General features: G+C 43.3%; 1 protein-coding gene across 1 annotated transcript in view; it reads right to left on the bottom strand.

Moving 5' to 3' along the window:
- bcr (BCR activator of RhoGEF and GTPase) overlaps positions 1-20,570 on the bottom strand; it is a 148,750-nt gene that overhangs the window by 33,926 nt on the left and 94,254 nt on the right. The window contains exons 5-8 of the mRNA XM_072662343.1: positions 14,614-14,721; positions 12,614-12,674; positions 11,045-11,097; positions 10,443-10,583 (exon numbers count right to left, since the gene is read on the bottom strand). Coding sequence (XP_072518444.1) covers positions 10,443-10,583; positions 11,045-11,097; positions 12,614-12,674; positions 14,614-14,721 — 363 coding nt within the window. The remainder of the gene's footprint in view (positions 1-10,442; positions 10,584-11,044; positions 11,098-12,613; positions 12,675-14,613; positions 14,722-20,570) is intronic.

Here is a 20,570-nt window from a genome sequence, read left to right as displayed (position 1 = left end):
CACACACACACACACACACACATATTACATGTAGCCCATGGCTATGGTTCACACACCAGCGCTCCTACAGCAACACGTCACCCCTGCAGTGGGACAACAAAAGGTGACATCACAAACAGCTCGTCCAATCAGATGCCTCTAGATGCACCCCCCTTAAACCCAGTGGTCACCCCACAACATTCTGTACACCGTGTCTCATCCAATTCACTGGAGCTTCATAGCCGAGACATTTCTCTGGGTGATTTCGGATGTTCTGGAGTTGGTTCCCCTTCACAAAATGGTCCGAGCAGACGTCTGGACGGTCGGGCCTTCGTCCCTCTGGTCTAATTGAGGTTACCAGCTGATTTCGGACACAGGGTGTCCTAATCTTTACCATTTCTTTTACATTTCTATTAATTCCATTTCATTAACGATGATAAACGAAGGCATTTCTTCAGTAGTGTGAGTCTACTTAGACTACCCCCCACCTCTCAGGATTGATCCCCAGAAGATCCAGCAAACGTCCAGACATTAATTCTAGGTTTTAATGGGGTGTCCTCATTTTTCACACGACTGTAGATGTGTATATTGTATGTGTGTGTATGTATGTGTGTGTGTGTGTGTGTGCGCCGCAGAGGCCACGGCTGAAGTCATCACGCGCCACTCTAGAATGAGAACACCCAGCATGGCAGCAGTGTAGTTCCAGCACAAAAGCGCGATGGCCTGATTTCAGTGAGCTCCCTGCCAACATCGCAAGGCTGTGCTATTCCAAATGGCACTGTTCACTTCCCATGGAGGAGAGCGGCCTGAGAGTCAGTGGCCTCGCGCTCCATCTAACCACCATGACGCACAATTAAAACGCTTCGACCGTGGCTGCTGAATAATTGAAAAGGCATCGTAAAGTCGTTTCACTCAGCTCAGCGTTTCTGGCCCACGCAAAGGGCTCTTCTGAAGCCAGACGGCAATGATTAAACTCCAACACTGACTGCTGCAGCTCCAAGTATTGTTTACTACAGTATCGTACATTAAGGGGGCCTTTGGCGGACTCTCTCATCCTGAGCAACGTCCAGTGTTAATCGTGTTCTGGAGGCAGGCGAATGGAACATAAAAGGGGGCCTGGAATGGGAAACTGGCATCTAACCAACTGAGTTCAGGACATGGAATTAACAGTTGACGCATAAATCTGGCAGAGGAAAATGGGCCAATTCCAAAACCCTAAAACTGTTACATCACAGTCTGGACCCTCCATAAACCCCACCCACTAGAGAAAGCCCCAGTCAAAGCTGGTGAAAGTGTAAAAGGAGAATGTGGTGGTGTTGAACCCTGGTGGATACTGGCTGCTACAGGAACTAGGCCTCAGGACCACAGCTCAGGACCACAGCTGACGAAAGCCAGGGAGGCAAACGGGGATCCACACTAGGCTAAAAGCTGATGCTAGCCGAGTGGCTTTTACCACTTCTTCTCAAACTGAGAGACTACCTCGGCTGAACCAAACTGGAGCTAATCTCACATCAGAAGACACATTTTTTTTGTACCGGTAGAACCTGAGAAAGAGTCCCGTGGAAGTGAGTGGGGGGGCAGGGCTGAAAGCTAACCGGCTCCTATCTCTTCAGCTTGCTAACAGCACATCGCACTGAGAGGACACCGGGAGAGGACAGCAGTACTATCCAGTAAGACCCTGGAATAACTTCTGTGTTTCTATTACACTGTTTAAACGATGCTATATGATCTGGGTTATACGAGCCAATCACAGCAGAGCTTGTTGATTATTTATTTATTTATTTATTTATTTATTTTCGACAAGCCCTCTGTTAAGGGAAAATCATTTTTCCACACCTCCAAAGTTCAAGCTTACAGTTTGGACCATTTTCTGCTTTTGACCATCCAAGTACTCTCAAACACATTCAACGATGTTAAGTTCTGGACTCCAGGCTGGTTGGTCTGTTGTTATGGGAACAGCAGTAACATTTTTGTCAAGTTCGTCTGCCTGCTTTTCCCTGTACGAGCTTCCTGATCAGCTCCACATCCTTCCAGACCCACAGCGCTGGGTCTTCTTCACATAGTGGAAAAGTGGACACAAACACCCGGCAGGGTTCGAATTCTCTGGATAAGAGCATCAGCTAAATGTCATACGGCCCACCCGTCCCACACAACCTCCCCTCACGCTCCAATCCTGTTGGTCAGACCTCACAGACCCATCACCCAATAAGCCAATATCACTCGGCTGTCTGAAAGAAGATCCCGAGATTAAAACCAGTTAATCCCAAACTCCCCTCGGTCAGACCCTGCCCCCACGTCCTTAAAAGAAACAAGCCAGCATTTTCTGGAAGTAATGACATCATCGGGTGAGTGACACAGGCACTTATTCTCAGAAAGGTTATTCAGACAGCCCAAAGTCAGATGACTTCGGCCTCTGAAGGGAACAACATGCAAAATCACGCCTTATTAAGGGCTCCTGCCTCAGCGGGAGTCCATCCCAGACTCCCAGGGCTGATTTAAAAGCTCTGGAGCTCCCAATAAGAGCCCCAGTGCAAACAGCCGAGCCCCCCACATCAGCGTATTTACCTTTCATTTGATGAGGCCTCTTAAACCTGGGATTTGAAGGGGTATCCCAAGGCACTTACTGACTGCTCTTGTCTGACACGAGAGCCAGGAGCAAGTGTTGGCTGGAAGGGTTTAATCCGGGAGCACTCATGGTCTTTATTAATCTGCTTTTCCTTCTAGTTCAGTGTTAGATGGAGAGAGAAAGACATAATCAGTAAAAATTGTCTATACAAATGTTTTTTTCAATATGAAAAAGTCATGCTGTCAAGCCTCACTTTGACAGACAGATGTTATTTCAAATTGCTCCAGAATTGTATTTATTTTGAATTTATTTTTACTGTGAAAACTTCAGATATTCCTATAATCCTATATTATTGGAATCTCCCTAATCCTCTCTATAGTCAGTTTTACTAATGCACCATTTTAAAGAAGACAACAGCTCACTGTGAAAGCTAGCCAGGCTAAAGTACAGCCTCCAAACATGGTGGAGGTAGCTTCCCCAGACTTTACCAACTGTTACAACCAGCTGCTCTGTCTGTCCACCAGCTGTGGACATTGTAACACCTGCACACACTTCCCTTAATAAGGAAGGAATACATGGTAGGATACATGGTTTGGAGAGCCAGCCTCCAAACATGGTGGAGGTAGTTTCACCAGACTTTGCCAACTGTTACAACTAGCCTCTCTATTTGCATACCTGCTGTGGAATTTGTAACATCTGCATACACTTCCCTTAGTACCGAATTGTTCCAACATGGTAGAAGTTAGAAGGAGAGCCAGCCAGGCTAAGTACAGCCTCCAAACATGGTGGAGGTAGTTTCACCAGACTTTGCCAACTGTTACAACTAGCCTCTCTATTTGCATACCTGCTGTGGAATTTGTAACATCTGCATACACTTCCCTTAGTACCGAATTGTTCCAACATGGTAGAAGTTAGAAGGAGAGCCAGCCAGGCTAAGTACAGCCTCCAAACATGGTGGAGGTAGTTTCACCAGACTTTGCCAACTGTTACAACTAGCCTCTCTGTGTGCCCACCAGCTGTGGACATTGTAACACTTGCACACACTTCCCTTAATAAGAAACGAATACATGGTAGGAGCTGGAAGGAGAGCCAGCCTCCAAACATGGTGGAGGTAGTTTCGCCAGACTTTACCAACTGTTACAACTCGCCTCTCTATTTGCTTACCTGCTGTGGATGTCTTAACACCTACACACACTTCCCTTAATAAGGAAGGAATACATGGTAGGATACATGGTTTGGAGAGCCAGCCTCCAAACACGGTGGAGGTAGTTTCACACCGTAAAACTACAAAGTAAACAATGACAGCATCTCATATATTCTACAACCTATTCTAGTTCCGATCTCATGCACTAGCTTTTTTTTACACTAAAACTGTATCACTCCGGCTGGGTTGATCCGAAGCCCTTATAGGCAAGTCTGTTCACTCAGCGGCCAACTTCCAACACGTAAACAATGACATATAAAGCTGTAGGTCACATGATTCTGTTATCTGTTGGCATGGGTGGGACTGGAAACATCCCTGGTATAGTGCTGAACTATTCATAAATGGTCCTGATAGCAGATCAACAACTCATTATAGAAGCTAGCCTGGCTAAAGTACAGCCTCCAAACATGGTGGAGGTAGCTCCTACCATGACATCACTAGCCCCTCAATCTGCCCACCAGCCGTGGAAGTTCGAACACCCGCACACACTTCCCTTAGTACGGAACTGTTCATACATGGTAAGAGCTGGAAGGCGATCCAGCCTCCAAACATGGTGGAGGTAGTTTCATATACTGTTACAGCTAAGCTAACCCCCCCCTCCCCCAATGTCTGGTGCAAGCAACATAGATTTGTATTGAACTAATGGTGATTCACTGATTCAACAGATTCTCAGGGACTGTTTAGTGACAATAGCCCCTTCATTTGTCCACATACTGGGAAATTTGTTCGTACCGGGGACTGTTCTTAAACACTAGGTGCTGGAAACAGAGTGAGGAGCGACTGACGGTGCTCATATCAGCTCAGTTTCTTACTGCAATGGTGCCAGAACTGATTCATAAAACCACTATTATAAAAATACACATAACAACAAAGAGTGATGCACAATGTAGAGAGCACTGTAGAGAGTGCTACACACAACCACACATAAACCAAGCACTTATCCACAAGCACAGATACACACATATCTATTTGCACCCACACTCGAACACGCTTCCCAAAGCTGCCTCAGTCCAGGCCATTGTTCTGCAGAACAGCACATCGTAATTTATTCCAGGCCTTTTTCTAAGGCGAACATGACGCCCTCTTTTCTCCGCTCCTAAAGAGGAGATGCTCATCAAACCAGCTGTCTCTGCACATCAGATGACATTTTCCTAAAGCCTGCCTCCAGCGCAAATGTGACAATGGCTGGCAATGCCTCATAATCGCGGACTATACGCACGCTTTAACTATCAGGCGATTGGAAAAAAATAAATTAATAATAAAAATGCAACACCAACCAGTAGCTCCATATCCAGCAGCACAGCCAGCATCCCAGCAGCACAGCCAGCATCCCAGCAGCACAGAAGGCCTTGTGGGCCTTGTGACCAACTCTCCTCAAATGACTTTCTGCTTATTTTGAAGAAGGAAGCCATAGAACGGAGGACTGTAGATATTCAGCACTGAATCATAAAAGTTTGGTACATTGGAGCATTGCTGTGAACATTGTTAGCGAGGTCAGGATGCTGGATGATCACCACTCCACCCCACCCCACCCCACTGCTGCTCCACAGCTCAATGCTGGGTCAATGCTATATATCCCTTAAGCCCAGACATGGTGCCGATAGGTTCATCATGTTTATCTACTCCAGAGAGTCCTATTCTATTGGCAGTACTTCTCTACAGGGACCAGACAAGCTGTGTGTGTGTGTGTTTGAGTGTGTGTGCATTTGCACATCTCTGTCAGCAATGGGTGCGGCTTAAAGTGGATGAATGCTTTCATTAGAAGGGGTGTCCACAAACATTTGGCTTTGGATAGTGTACATTACCCCCTTGTGTAACATGGTGTGTTAAATGTATGTGGACGTGGACACACACACACACACACACGTGTTACGTGTTAGTGTATGTAAGCGTATAAGTGCCCCAACACTGCGTCTCAGAGGCCGAGAGGAGCTGGAGCTGCCTCGGAAACACACAGCGCCATTTGCATTTTAATTAAGTAGCTTCTGTCCGGCCCCCTCCCCCCATCTGGTCGACCAGCTAGAGCGGGTCTCCGGGGTCCGGGCCCAGTCCTTGTTCCTCTTCTGCTCCTACTGAAGGCTGAAGGCTACCTGCTTAGGGACTTCATGACAAAGGCATAAGCATCAGCCATAACATTAGAACTGGTGTAAGAATCTGACACACTTTGAGAAGAACCAAACTGTGAGGTTCTAGACTACTGGGTCAGAACATCTCCAACCAGAACATGGATCATGGGTGCTCAAATCTCATAAGACCTCACAATCTGCAGGACTTGGCGCCAGATACCACAGGATGCCTTCCGAGCCAATGCCTAGACGGGTCACACGAGGGGGACTTGCGTGACGGAACTGTAGGAGGTGATGGATGAGTGGTGGTGGGGCTGGGAGCAGCGGTGGCTCGACAGTTAGAGCACTGTTAGGCTACTTATGACAAGGTTGTGGGTTCAATACCCGGGCTAGGCTAGTGTCTGTGTGTGTGTGTTCACTGCACATGTGGGTTAGAGACGAAGGCCAAATTCAAATAGGTCTGTTATGGCTGATTGTGAATGTCACTATTTGCAGGTTATTAAGTATTATTAAGTAAATGACACTGTCCTGACACCTACAGGGTAGAGGTGTAGTTGCTGTGCTAGAAGTGCTATATGGTGTCAATTAGGTCCTCTTTTAGATCTGTCCACTCACCTTCTACAGTGACTGGACCTGACTTCTCCACCCCTTTTCTACACACACCGCACAATGGCGTCTGGAATCCAGTGATTGTGTTACCATGACATCATCTGAACCTCCACACTCCTCAACCCACTCCATCACTTAGTGCCTTGCATTGTGTCATTGTGGGGGATGAGGTCATTTTGTGCGGCTCTCCTCCACAACTTTCTCCAGGGTGTCTGTATTTATTTATTTATATAATTATATAATTTATATAATATTTTTGTGGATTAGAATTCCTTGTTTTACTTTGGATTATTAATATCACCTCTGTTATTATTATTATTATTATTATTATATATAAACTGATACTGAAAATAAAGGGATTTTACTGAACCGATCAATCAGCAGCTCATCTGATATAAACTGGAGCTGGAAAAAAAAAAAAAAAAAAAAAAAAAAAAAAAAAAATATATATATATATATATATATATATATATATATATATTTATTTATTTATAATATAATATATATAAACATATATATAAATATATATAAAAAAAAACAATATATGTATTGCTTTCCTGTTCTCCTGCTGGTTAAATGGGAGCACCTCAATGACTGTGTTGTTTCTAACCATCATAATTTAAGAGTAAAGATGTGACAGGGGTGTATTTCTCCATGCAGGTTTGCCTGCGTTGGCAAAAACGACACAGAAAACAGACAAACATCTGGAACAAAGAACCACAGATAATTAATGCCAGAGAGCACTCTGCTGAAACACAGCGGTAAAAACAAAGGATCTGAACTGGATCAGGCTTAAAATAGCTGCTACTCAAACCATTATCCTCTTGAAACCCATGAGCATTTTCTTCATTCTGCATTTCTACATTCCTTCCACAATCAGCATAACAAACCCTAAAAAAGAACCTTGTGAGACTCTACCAAATGTCCTAAATGGTTACCGAATACAATCAATGGACAAAAGTATTGGGACACCATCTCATTGATTGTTTCTTCTGAAATCAAGGGTATTAAAAAGAGACGGAAGTAACTGTCTCTACTGTCCAGGGAACGCCAAAATCCAAAAATATTAAATGGAGCACCACCATCATTCCAGCTTAATGCTGGGGGGCTTTATACCCATCTAGCCCACACCTGGTATTACGCATGATGTCAATCATCCCCAACTCCCCAACTCATCCCAAATGTACTGTATAGAGCTCCACCATCCACCATCCATTCCAGAGAACACAGTCCTTCCACTGCTCCACAGCTCAATGCTGGGGGGCTTTATTATACCCCTCTAGCCCACGCCTGCATTAGGAGACATGGGGCTCTTTGCAACACCGTGGCACCCATTTAAAAAGCACTTACAGTAACATTATAGCAACTACTTGGCATACCAAAGCAACCACCTACCAACACCATAACAACTATCTAGCAAGCACTCAGCAACACCATAGCAACTACCCAGCAACCACTTAGCAACACTGTAACAACCAGTTGGGATACTATAGCAGCCAGCTAGTAACACCTTAGAATCCATTTGGAATACCATAGCAACCACCTGGCAACACCATAACAATTACCTAGCAACCACTTAGCAACACCACAGCAACTACTTAGCAACCACTTTTTGACAGATGTCAATAGGTTCATGTGTGTCAATCTGCTCCATGTGCATTCCTCTGAATGCATTCATCTGAAGGGGTGTCCACAAACTTTTGGACATATTGTGCAATGCATGATGGTTTGTGTATTAGGACTAATAACTAGCCGAGGGTTTAATGTGTTAAACTACGCCCGGACTGACCCTAATCCCAGTCTTCTGGTTCAGGTCAGGACGTCCCTACCGGACATCATCTGGTCTTGTTTGGTATTTGCTCGTAACCCTTGTCTCGTAAGCGAGACGCAGGAGCGCTCTCCTCAGGCATCGAAAACAAGAGCGTAAGAACAATAATGAGGTCCACAACAAGCCCCTGATTTCCATCAGCTCCTTTCATGTGCGCCGCATCAATATTTGATGATCAGTTTGGTCTGTCCACCAGAGACCCCATGGGGCTTTGAGATGAGTGTGTGCGAGTTTGCAGGCGTGTGTGTGTGTGTGTGTAAGGGAGGAGCCACCTCCTCACGAGATGGCCGTCTCATGAATAATAAAGGCGAGGCGAATCAGAGCGAGGTGGCTCGTTAAGGCACATTACTTGCAAGCGCTCACTCGCCCGTCAATCAAACCCCAACAATTCATCTGACACTCGCGCCAGGCCTGACTGCTGGAATGAGGGGGTGGGGAAGGAAGTGTGTCTGCGTGGATGGGATTAAGACAGACATGTGTGTGTGTGTGTGTGTGGGTGGGTGCGTGTGTGTGTGTGTGTGTGTGTGTGTAAGAAATGTATGTGTGTTTGTTTTTTGCACATTTCCAGACTATGTAGGGACTTCAGAGGATGGCAGGGCTGTGCTAACTTAAATGATAATGATAAATTAATTATTTATTATATTGACAAAAGTATTGGGACACCTGCTCATTTAGTGTTTCTTCTGAAATCAAGGCTATTAACAAGAGTTTCTCCTGCTTTTGTTGGAGTAACTGTCTCTACTGTCCAGAGAAGAAGGCCTTTTATTAGATTGCGGAGGAACATTGCTGTGAGGATTTGATTGCATTCAGCGACAAGAGCGTTAGTGAAGTTAGGATGCTGGATGATGATCACCACCTTACATCATCATCCCCAACTCCCCAACTCATCCCAAAAGTACTGGATGGAGCTTCATCACCATCCATCATTCCAGAGAACACAGTTCTTCCACTGCTCCACAGCTCAATGCTGGGGGGCTTTATTATACCCCTCTAGCCCACGCCTGCATTAGGAGGCATGGGGCTCTTTGCAACACTGTGGCACCCATTTAAAAAGCACTTACAGCAACATTATAGCAACTACTTGATATACCATAGCAACCACCTTCCAACACCATAATAACTACCTAGTAAGCACTTAGCAACACCATAGCAACTACCTAGCAACCACTTAGCAACACTGTAACAACCACTTGAGATGCTATAGCAGCCAGCTAGTAACACCTTAGAACCCATTTGGAATACCATAGCAACCACCTGGCAACACCATAACAGCTACCTAGCAACCATTTAGCAACACCATAGCAACTACCCAGCAACTACTTAGCAACACTGTAACAACCACTTGGGATACTGTAGTAGCCAGCTAGTAACACATTAGAACCCACTTGGAATACCATAGCAACCACCTAACAACACCATAACAATTACATAGCAACCACTTAGCAACACCATAGCACCTACCTAGCAACCATTTAGCAAGACTGTAACAACCACTTGGGATACTATAGCAACCAGTTAGCAACATCTTAGAAACCACTTGGAATATCATAGCAACCACCTAGCAACACCATAACAGCTACCTAGCAACCACTTAGCAACACCATAGCAACTACCCAGCAACAATTTAACAACACTGTAACAATCACTTTGGATACTATAGCAACCAGCTAGCAACATCTTAGAAACCACCTGGAATATCATAGCAACCACCTAGCAACACCATAACAGCTACCTAGCAACCAATTTGCAACACAGTAACAAACCCTTGGGATATCATAGTAACCAGCTAGCAACACCTTAGAAACCACCTGGAATACCATGGCAACCATATAGCAACAGCCTCGCATCTGTAAAAAAATGGGATCCACTTTTCCTTCAGGAAACTCACTTTTCTAGTTTCTAGTAATGAACTAATCTAGTTTAGGAGGAAATGTGTGACATCATTGGGATGTGGTCCTCACCAGCCACAGACCTTCAGCCGCCTCAGAATTCTGCTGTTATTGTGAAAGAACCTCTTTGTCTCTAAAGCAGAAACATTTTCTATAAAAATAGGATTTAGTCTGAAAGCAAGGGCCTGTGGGTGAATTACTCCTGTACAGTGGCACTGTCGCTACTATCCAGACTGGAAACGGCCCAAGAGTGGATGAGAAGAAGGCGCTGAGAGATTTCCACCATTCACACTCCACTCACCTCCCCCTTTTTCACAGTCATGGACTGCCGCCGCGGCGTGCTCTCCTCGTTGATGCTGGACAGGAAGTTCTGAGAGATGCGCAGAGCATCCTGGAGAAGGGGGTGGTCTGGGTGACTGGAGGGGGTGTGCTTCAGTAGGTCCTGTTAAAACACAAATATGTACAAATATGAAAAAATATATGTAAAAATATAGTGGCATACAGAGCAGCCCAGGTCAAAAGTTTACTTAGTTACTGTGATTATTGCCAAGTGGGGGGAAGGTGAACTGATCTCTAGTACAAGTAATGTCAGTATCTTTACAGAAGTGGTGGAGGTCAAGTTGAGACCTGGAGGAACAAGACCTGCTAGACTGCAAAAGGCCAGGTGGTGCACTGTTGTTCTACTGTGCAGCGACTCCTGCACTAACATCACCTTTGTGGAAGAGCCATCAGAAGAAGACCTTTTCTGCTTCCTCACCACATAATTCAGCAACAGAAGGTCGCAAAGGAAGTAGGAATTTAACCCAGCCTGATGCATTTCTACTCATTTACCAATTACCAGTCACTGCACATCTTATATATTAAATAAAGCATGTGGTCCGTAAATTACCGTAAGTCACTTACATGTAAAACGAGTGTGCTTCTGGTCACTCTGTCCACAGGCTTATAGAGGAGAGCTGAGAGAGGACAGAACAGACAGAGACACACCAGGTCAGATCTTCCCGCTTAAATGATACTTAAATGATAATGATACATTAATTATTTATTATATGGACAAAAGTATTGGGACACCTGCTCATTCAGTGTTTCTTTTGAAATCAGGTATTAAAACAAACAGTTAATCCTGCTTTAGCTAAAGTAACTGTCTCTACTGTCCAGAGAAAAAGGCTTTCACTAGATTGTGGAAGAGCATTGCTGTGAGGATTTGATTGCATTCAGCGACAAGAGCGTTAGTGAGGTCAGGATGTTGGATGATGATCACCAACCCATCTCATCATCCCCAACTCCCCAACTCATCCCAAATGTACTGGATGGAGCTCCACCACCATCCATCACAGTTCCACAGTTCTTCCACTGCTCTACAGCTCCTCAATGCTGGGGGGCTTTATTATACCCCTCTACTGGCCCACGCCTGACATTAGGCAGCATGGGGCTCTTTGCAACACCGTGGCACCTGTCAAATCTTCACGCTCCAATCATTTTTTTTTAGTAATTAGTAATTTAACTAAATTCTCTCTTAGCCGATTGGTCTGCATATTGTCACTGTCATGCAAAAACCTTGTATCTACATTTTTGGACATTTGTTTTTCATTGTGTCCATTTTATGATGAATGGACCAACAGAAATGCTCCAAATGACTTGGAATAAAATCTTGTTACATTGACTTTCATTAAAAGCCAAGAAGATTTTTTCCACCTCTTATAAAAAAGTTGATATTTTGGAGACACAAAGTTTCTGTGCAACGGCAGCATTATGTGGATTATAGGGAAATGTAGTGGGACTGAACCAAACTAAATCCAAAGCTTAATGCGTACTGTTACCAATCAATAAACAAACAAAAAGATAAATAAATACATAAATAAATGTATAGTTAACACAGATTTCAGCTTTATCACAGGCACATTTACATTACACTGAAGGCGTTTAGCAGATGCTCTCGTCCAGAGTGGATTACTAAAGTGCTTCACTGTTTACTCTGAAAATACCCTTAACCCTCTTAGATGCTACTAAATACAGAAGTCAGTATGGAGAACTCTGCCTAAGTACTCTGGGTTTAAGGACAGTGAGCGTTGCTGTTCGGACACCCAGGGGAAGTTCGTTCCACCACTTCGGTGCAGGACAGAAAACGGTCTGGACGCTCGTCTTCCGTGGATCTTAAAGGATGGCGGGTCGAGCCGAGCCATACTCGAAGCTCAAGGGTAAATGTATGGCTGTACTTCAGAAACTGCCACCATGCATCTAACACTGTGGAGCTGTAATCTGGCTAAGGCCCTTCTGGCGCATTACTTTTCACAAAACCTGATGCATTTAATAAGACTTTCTCCCTTTAAAGCTACTTTAGTACCGTTCTCTAAACACAGGCAAGAATAATAAGCACCCTCCGGAGATTATATTTAGTTTAAATGGAGGTTTTATCCCACAGGACCAAAAATACAATGTTTATTTAATAAAAAACAGTATATTAGTTCTTACTTTCCAGCGAGTACTTGGCAGTCTGGTCTTTGCAGTCCTTTGTACTTCGGACCTTGAGGTTCTAGAGAGGCACAAGAAGTGTGAAATGAATCAATCGAGTGCAGCACTGAACAGTACTGATACCACTCGGGACTCTTCCTGCTAGTTTCTATTTACTGCAATACCACAGTACCACTTACAATATCAACTCATGAAGTCAGGGAGGACTGGACATTGAACAGAAACATATCAAACACACTTAATGTTTATACACTACAGACTGTACAGACTACCTCAGGGGGGCGCTATACCACACTATGTGGAACATACAGTAACTTGAACGACTGTCTGTTCAGATCAATGATAGGTTAATTTGGAGTTTTGTTGCTTTTTTGCTGTCGGACCGGGTTTGTACAGAACTGTGAGGTCCAAACTAAGGTGTAAATCTAATGCACAACGCAAACGCATTTCCCACTATCAAGGGTCCATCAAACAGTGTGACTTTCTTTCCTACATGAGGATGTTTTGGGATCTAATCCCACAACCTTCTGGCAGTTGGCTTACCTCTCTTGCCACTATGCTACTGCCCTTTAGAAATGGGTTTTCAGAAGCAGAGGGACTTTCCTTCCTATATGAGGACGTTTTGGGATCTGAACCCACAACCTTACGGTTGCTGGCTTACCTTTCTTGCTACTAAGCTACTCTATACAAGATGTGGCCTTTTAGAAGCCATGTGACTTTCTTTTCTACATCAGGGGTTTTGGGATCTGAACTCAAAACTTTACGGTGGCTGGCTTACCTCTCATACCACTAAACTAATGTCCACTAGAAATGGGATTTTAGAAGCAGTGTGACTTTCTTTCCTACATGACGATGTTTGGGAATCTGATCCCACAACCTTATGGCAGTCGGCTTACCTATCTTGCCACTATGCTCCTGCCCTCTAGAAATGGGTTTTCAGAAGAAGGGGAATTTATTTTCTACATGAGGAAATATTGAGTTTTGAACCCACAACCTTATAGTGAGTGGCTTCCTCGCTTGCCACTATGCTACTGCCCTCTAAAAATGGGCTTTCAGAAGCAGTGTGACTTGCCTTCCTATATGAGGAAGTTTTGGGATCTGAACCCACAACCTTATGATTGCTGGCTTACCTTTCTTGCCACTAGGCTACTGTGCACTATAAATATGCTTTTGTTGGGATTTGAACCCACAACCTTGTAGTGGGTGGCTTCCTCTCTTGTCACTACGCTACTGCCCTTCTAGATTTTCAGAAGCAGTGTAACTTTCTTTCCTACACAAGGAAGTTTTGGGTTCTGAACCCACAATCTCACGGTTGCTGCCTTACCTTTCTTGCCACTAAGCTACTGTCCCTTTTAAGTGGGCTTTTAGAAGCAGTGTGACTTTCGTTCCTACATGAGGACTCCAAATGAACCCATTAGCCCACGACGCTACATCTACATTCAGGTAATGGAGAGTATTTTCGACTGATCTTGAGGTTTTAAAACCCACTCAGCACTCCACAGCCCCTCCAGCTTCCTCTACTCTGCTAACCCATTAAATCCACAATTATACTAACTGTTAGTGTCAGGGGAACGGGAAGGTGGGGGGCGCTCACTGTAGTAAATGAAGTATCAGTTGGCATGACAACACTCGGATAGGGATTGAAGTGGGATAGGCAGAGCTAGTAGACCATATTTTATATCCGTCTCTAGTGCTCATATTCAGGTGAACATGAGTCTCAAACAAAGCCTTTGGGAGCTGAAGGCTCTTTTCTTCTTCTCAGGTGGGCAACCATCTCTCTGCCCCCTTTCTACCAACTGTGACTGAGCAACCATAGGGCGAAGTGCATCAAACCCAGCAGAGGGATTCTAACAAACAGTGTTTTCACTGCATTTCCTGCATTCTGAATGGAAAGCTGCCTCACCGTTTCTGCTAAATGGGTGAAGCTTCAAACCTGAGCAAGGCAAGTTCATCCTTGACCAGCCTAAAGCAAATCAGGCCACACTCCAGGCAGGCATTACCTCAGAGATCTCAGCGAACTGGGTGTTGGCCTGGCAGCACTTCTCCGCCGTCTCCACTGCCAGTTCATAGTTGTCCACGAAGGCCCGGTACACTCCCAGCTGGCTGGCCTGCAAAAGACAAAAGCAGCTCCTTAGACACAGCTTTCACAAAGATTCAGAGAGTCACTGACATTTGTTCACGATGTGAACGATTCAATATTATTTTTTTTATTATATTATATTATTTCCCCACCGTTTGTAGCTCCCACTAGCACTAGCAATGCTCCCGACCAGGGCCGGCCCAAGACTTTATGGGGCCCCATATACCACCACCTCAGCACCAGATGCTCCATCATCCCATTGGCTACACTGTGTGTGTAACATACCCACTATCATTAGCATTATTTGTAATTAGCTTACATCATACTGGCGTCATTCTGGCTGTTGACCTGGCTATTTAACCGACAGATCCCCTAACTCCGGCCACCTCTGCATGTCGTGCAATTTCCTTTATCCCTGGGCCAGAAAAAAGAGGGAGGTCTAAGGTGGGAGCTTATATTATATATATATATATATATATATATATATATTATAATTATTTTTTTTTTAGAGTGATTTTCTTAGAGAGATATATTGTGGAATACTCTGAAGCACCCAGGGCCTTTATTGACCACCCAAGTGGGTGTCCAACAGTGGCAGCAGTCAAAAGCAGGGATTGATTAACCTAGTATTGGTGTGCCAACTATTAAAATACATTAATATAAAATGGCTTTTACCTGTGTAATATCATTTTTTTTATTATTCGATGTTATTTTTTTAAATCTATATTTTTTATCTTGATATCCTGGTGCTCTTGGGGGCCTCCTGGTGTACGCCGGGGCCCTAAACGGCTGCGTAATTCAAGAACGCCTTGGGACGGCTTTGCTTCCAACACATAAGAACTGCCACCAAAGCGGCATCATCGGGCAGCTGACCCTCTCTGAGCTCGGAGTACAGCTCCACCGCACCAGCCATCAAACTACTGTGCCGGCCAACATCGCTTGAGAGTGATGAGGAAGAGAGCATGGCCAATTGTGCTCTCTCAGACTCCGGCTGGCATGGGTCAGGAAGACTGGTGAATGAGCCCCAAGCTCAATATTCTAATAGTCAATATTCTGTACACTGACGCCATGCCTAGAGGGGCTAGAGGGGTATTGAGCCCCACCAGTATTGAGCTGTGGAGCAGTGGAAGAACTGTGTTCTCTGGAATGATGGATGGTGGAGCTCCATCCAATACTTCTGGGATGAGGTGAGGTGAGGTGGTGATTTTCCTGACCTCCTGAACATCCTGACCTCGCTAAGGTGCTTGTCTTTGAATGCAATCAAATACACACAGCAATGCTCCTAGTCCTAAATCTAGTGGAAAGCCTTCTTCTTCCCTGGACAGTAGAGACAGTTACTCCAGCAAAAGCAGGATCAACTATTTTTTATTCCCTTGATTTAAAAAATAAATAAATGAATGAATGAACGTGTCCCAATACTTTTGTCCATATATCTTCTTAGTTTCCAACCTAACTCATATTGGGGCTGAATTTGTGTAGTCTGATCCCAGCATTAGAACAGGGAACACACACAGAGCATGATTGTGACCCTGCAACGGGCCGTGAAACGGGCCATCACTGGACCACCGTAGTGGCCGAGCCCCGGTATGATGTCAGTAACGAGCGATCCACGTGTGTGCGACACAAGCCGACAGATGGGACAATGTCATCGCCGTAGGAAACACTGGGCCATTACCGTGGGAACCGCTGTGCCATCACCGTGCTCGGCTGTAGGGCCAGTGATGGTTGCCATGGCAGCGCCGGCCAGCTCTGGGATGAGCAATTAATGTGTGCGGCTGGCGCTTGTAAAAGCACATTTGAAAACCTAATTCAGTCATCCAAACTCATCGGCCCTGCCCGCCAGCACTGCCATTTATCTCTCTCCAGCTTAACAGCCCAATCAATCCCCTTAAACACAAATATACATGGGGATGATAAAGGCCCCGTCTGTGTGTGTGTGTGTGTGTGTGTGTGTGTGTGTGTGTGTGTGTGTGATATGGAAATGAACTGGATGGAAACTGGAAGAGAGGCATGGATAATCTGCAGTGCTCTGCCTCCAATGCATAGAAATGACAACTCTGATTGGATTCCGGATGTTCTTGCTAATGAACTTGAGCGTATTGGGCACTTTTGAATGCACTGTAGTTTGAACTGCAGAAAATGCTGCCTCTAAAACTGCCTCTGCCTCTAAAATTCTTTGTCACCTCCATCCATAGGTGTAGTTTTCATGGAAAGCATTATGATGAGTATAATGAGTAGGCCTGTGTATTGGCAATACAGGGGTACCATTCAATATATTGCAATACTATATATAGTATATCTAGTATATATATATAATTTTATTATACATTAATATTAATATTTAACAATATTTTTATATTAATATAAAAATATAATATAATATTAATATTTGTTTATTATTTTTTTATAATTGTATATATACAATAAAATATAAATACATTAATAATGTATATATATTATATAGATTTATATAGAGAGTTATATTATTTTATTAACTATTTATATATTATTTTATATTATATACATATATAATTTTATTTTATTATTATTTTTATAATAAATTATATTATATATTTTTATTTATTTATAATTAATTTTAATTGTTTATTATTTTTTCATAATTGTATATATACAATAAAATATAAACATATTAATAATATATATATATATTGTATAGATTTATATATATATTTATGTTATTTTATTTATTTTATTATATATTTATATATTATTTTATATATATATATTTATATTATTTTATTTAATTATTATTTTTTATTCAAATTTGAGAAAAATGTCATAGTATTAAACAGGAATGACCCGATCCAAACCAGCGACTCAGGATCAGGGGTCAATCCAGGCATTTTTTTAAAAGGATCCGTTTATGGGTATCGATCGGGTATTGAGCAATTTCCAGTCTTTGGTTTTACTGTAGCGAAGCTCCCTCTGGCGCCCTCTAGGCGCCATTAACATTAATTAGTACGGAACTTGAAAACTACCCATCATTAGCTTTATTAAAGTCAACAAAACCAAAACAAACTTAATTAGAACTGATCAGTGCGCTGCCGTTACCACTTAGCAGCCAAAACAAGGCAGAATACAAAAATAATGCATTAATTAGGGTCTGCTGCTGAAAGGTACACTATAACTGCTGCACTATTTAAGGTGGAATGCAGAGTTAGGATTAGAAGCCCTGATTTTGTTGATAACTGGTAACATCACCACACTTATCCCTTCAAATAAAGTTTTTTTTTGTTTTGGTCACTGAAATAAGCTCACAAATGAACACGGTCTAGGGTCGTTTTGGAAAATAAGCAGTAGGTGGAAAGTTGGGGTAAGACTTCAGCTTACTTGAGTAACCGACAAACAGCAACAGCTCTCAGTTCAAAGTGTATACTGTTTATCCAATCAGAACGGTGGGATCTGTGGTCCGGGTTTAAACACTACGCTGAATAAACCGCAGTCTGCCACCAATCTTTACATCTAAACTAATTATTAATAATCAATACTGTGTTTTTGGGAATCAATCCAGCACTGCAAAACATAATATTGTGATACTTCGATATATCGATATTTTCTCACAGACATAGTAATGAGGCGACTTTGACCCCAGTGGTAAACTATAGTTATATAGCTTCTGTTCTTAGAACTGGATTTCCAGCAGCCATGGTAGCCGTAAATGCAGAAGGGAACCCTCAGGGTCTTCTAGGCCTGCTTAGACGGCTCTAATGATTAGGACGTTCAGTCTTGGACGTCTTGGTAATATTATATAATATGATTATTTAATTATAGAAATAATAAAAAGGCTAAAAATCAGCCAATCCAAATGATGCAATCAAAATATTTTCCAGTGGTAGCCAACCAAACTCTCCCATTGGTTAGTTCTTCAGGAGCAGGACTGAACAACAGTTGAGGAGTATTGCTCAAGAATTCCTAATGGTGTAGTGTGTTGTGCTTGCCCCCGTCAAACTGAACCCTAGTATGCCACAGGGATTGATAAACTTCACCAATGACTGTTTAATCAGTCACGGTTCTCCCATATATAAATACACTAAATTGACAAAAGTATTGGGACACCTGCTCATTCATTGTTTCTTCTGAAATCAAGGGTATTATAAAGAGTTTATCCTGCTTTTGTTGGAGTACCTACTGCCTCTACTGTCCAGGGAAGAAGACTTTCTACTAGATTTGGAGCAGCACTGTTGTAGGGGGCTTTATACCCCTCTACTAGCCCACGCCTGGCATTAGGAGGCAGCATGGTGCCAGTAGGTTCATCATGTTTATCTGCTCAAGAGAGTTCCTATTCTATTGGCAGACAAGCTGTGTGTGTGCATTTGCACATCTGTGTCAGCAATGAGTATGCATTCGTTAGAAGGGGTGTCCACAAACATTTGGACATATAGCTAGGCAAAAACCTTGTATCTCTATTTTTGCTGTTTTCCTTTTTGACATAATGTGAATATGCCAGTTGTTTTTGTGTCCCAATTCTAGGATGAATGGACCAATAGAAATGCTCCAAAATGACCTGGAGTAAAATCCACTTCTAAAACTACAACTTCAGCCTGAACTCCATCCTCTTTTACCCCTTGACCTCCTCCTTCTCTGTTACCTGCCACACTGGTACACTCAGACTGAGCTCATACCTCACTAAGCCAACTATTACGCATCAATGAATGATGTCAGAGCACTGAAGACGACCTTCAGGCCTTCGTTTCAATCCCAGCCATGTCGTCCTAAACCCAACCAATCACGCTGCTGTGCTGACCCACACCCCCCGAACTGAACCCCGGAGCCCAATCAGCAGCCTAAAGCGGACTCCAGGCGGCCCGTCCCCCTGCTGCTGCAGAGCTGAGCAGCTAAAGCAATTTCCCTGGCGTCTGCAATCCCATCCCCACTGAGCAGAAACGGCCGCCCCGGGCCAGAATCAATCTGCAGCGCTGAGCGCAGGAACTTCCTCTGTGACAATCTTATTAGGGTGTGGAGCTGGACGACGAGCAGAACAGAGAGCGGCGGACGACACGCACTGCGCCCATCAGTTCAGCTACCGCATGATGGTGGAAAGCAGACACACTTCAAACCAAGGAGAAGCAGATCCAATCCAAGAGGCAGGATTTCATCAATGTGAAAGAAGAATGAGGGGAAAGAAGGGATGACAAGTGATGGTAATGGCACACATTGGACATGCATACGGACACACACGCCATACTGTACATCAGAAACACCCATAAACCTGTATTTAGACACTGCATGAAACAGGATCAGGTATTAGTTAAGACTGGGTGCAAGGCTACAGTGGGCCTGAAGTGAGGTGAGGATGAAGGGCACTGTGAGTGAGTGACAGACTGTGTCTACCTGTAATTAACTCTATATAACATTAGAATAAACCAAATAAACATAAAGTCAGTGGTCAGTTAGAGTGTCTACCTGTAATTAACTCTATATAACATTAGAATAAACCAAATAAACATAAAGTCAGTGGTCAGTGAGAGTGTCTACCTGTAATTAACTCTATATAACATTAGAATAAACCAAATAAACATAAAGTCAGTGGTCAGTGAGAGTGTCTACCTGTAATTAACTCTATATAACATTAGAATAAACCAAATAAACATAAAGTCAGTGGTCAGTGAGAGTGTCTACCTGTAATTAACTCTATATAACATTAGAATAAACCCAAATAAACATAAAGTCAGTGGTCAGTGAGAGTGTCTACCTGTAATTAACTCTATATAACATTAGAATAAACCAAATAAACATAAAGTCAGTGATCAGTGAGAGTGTCTACCTGTAATTAACTCTATATAACATTAGAATAAACCAAATAAACATAAAGCCAGTGGTCAGTGAGAGTGTCTACCTGTAATTAACTCTATATAA

The sequence above is a fragment of the Salminus brasiliensis genome, chromosome 18 (assembly GCF_030463535.1).
Source record: "Salminus brasiliensis chromosome 18, fSalBra1.hap2, whole genome shotgun sequence".
NCBI classification, from domain to species: Eukaryota; Metazoa; Chordata; class Actinopteri; order Characiformes; family Bryconidae; genus Salminus; species Salminus brasiliensis.
This window is presented reverse-complemented; position numbering and strand designations above follow the sequence as displayed.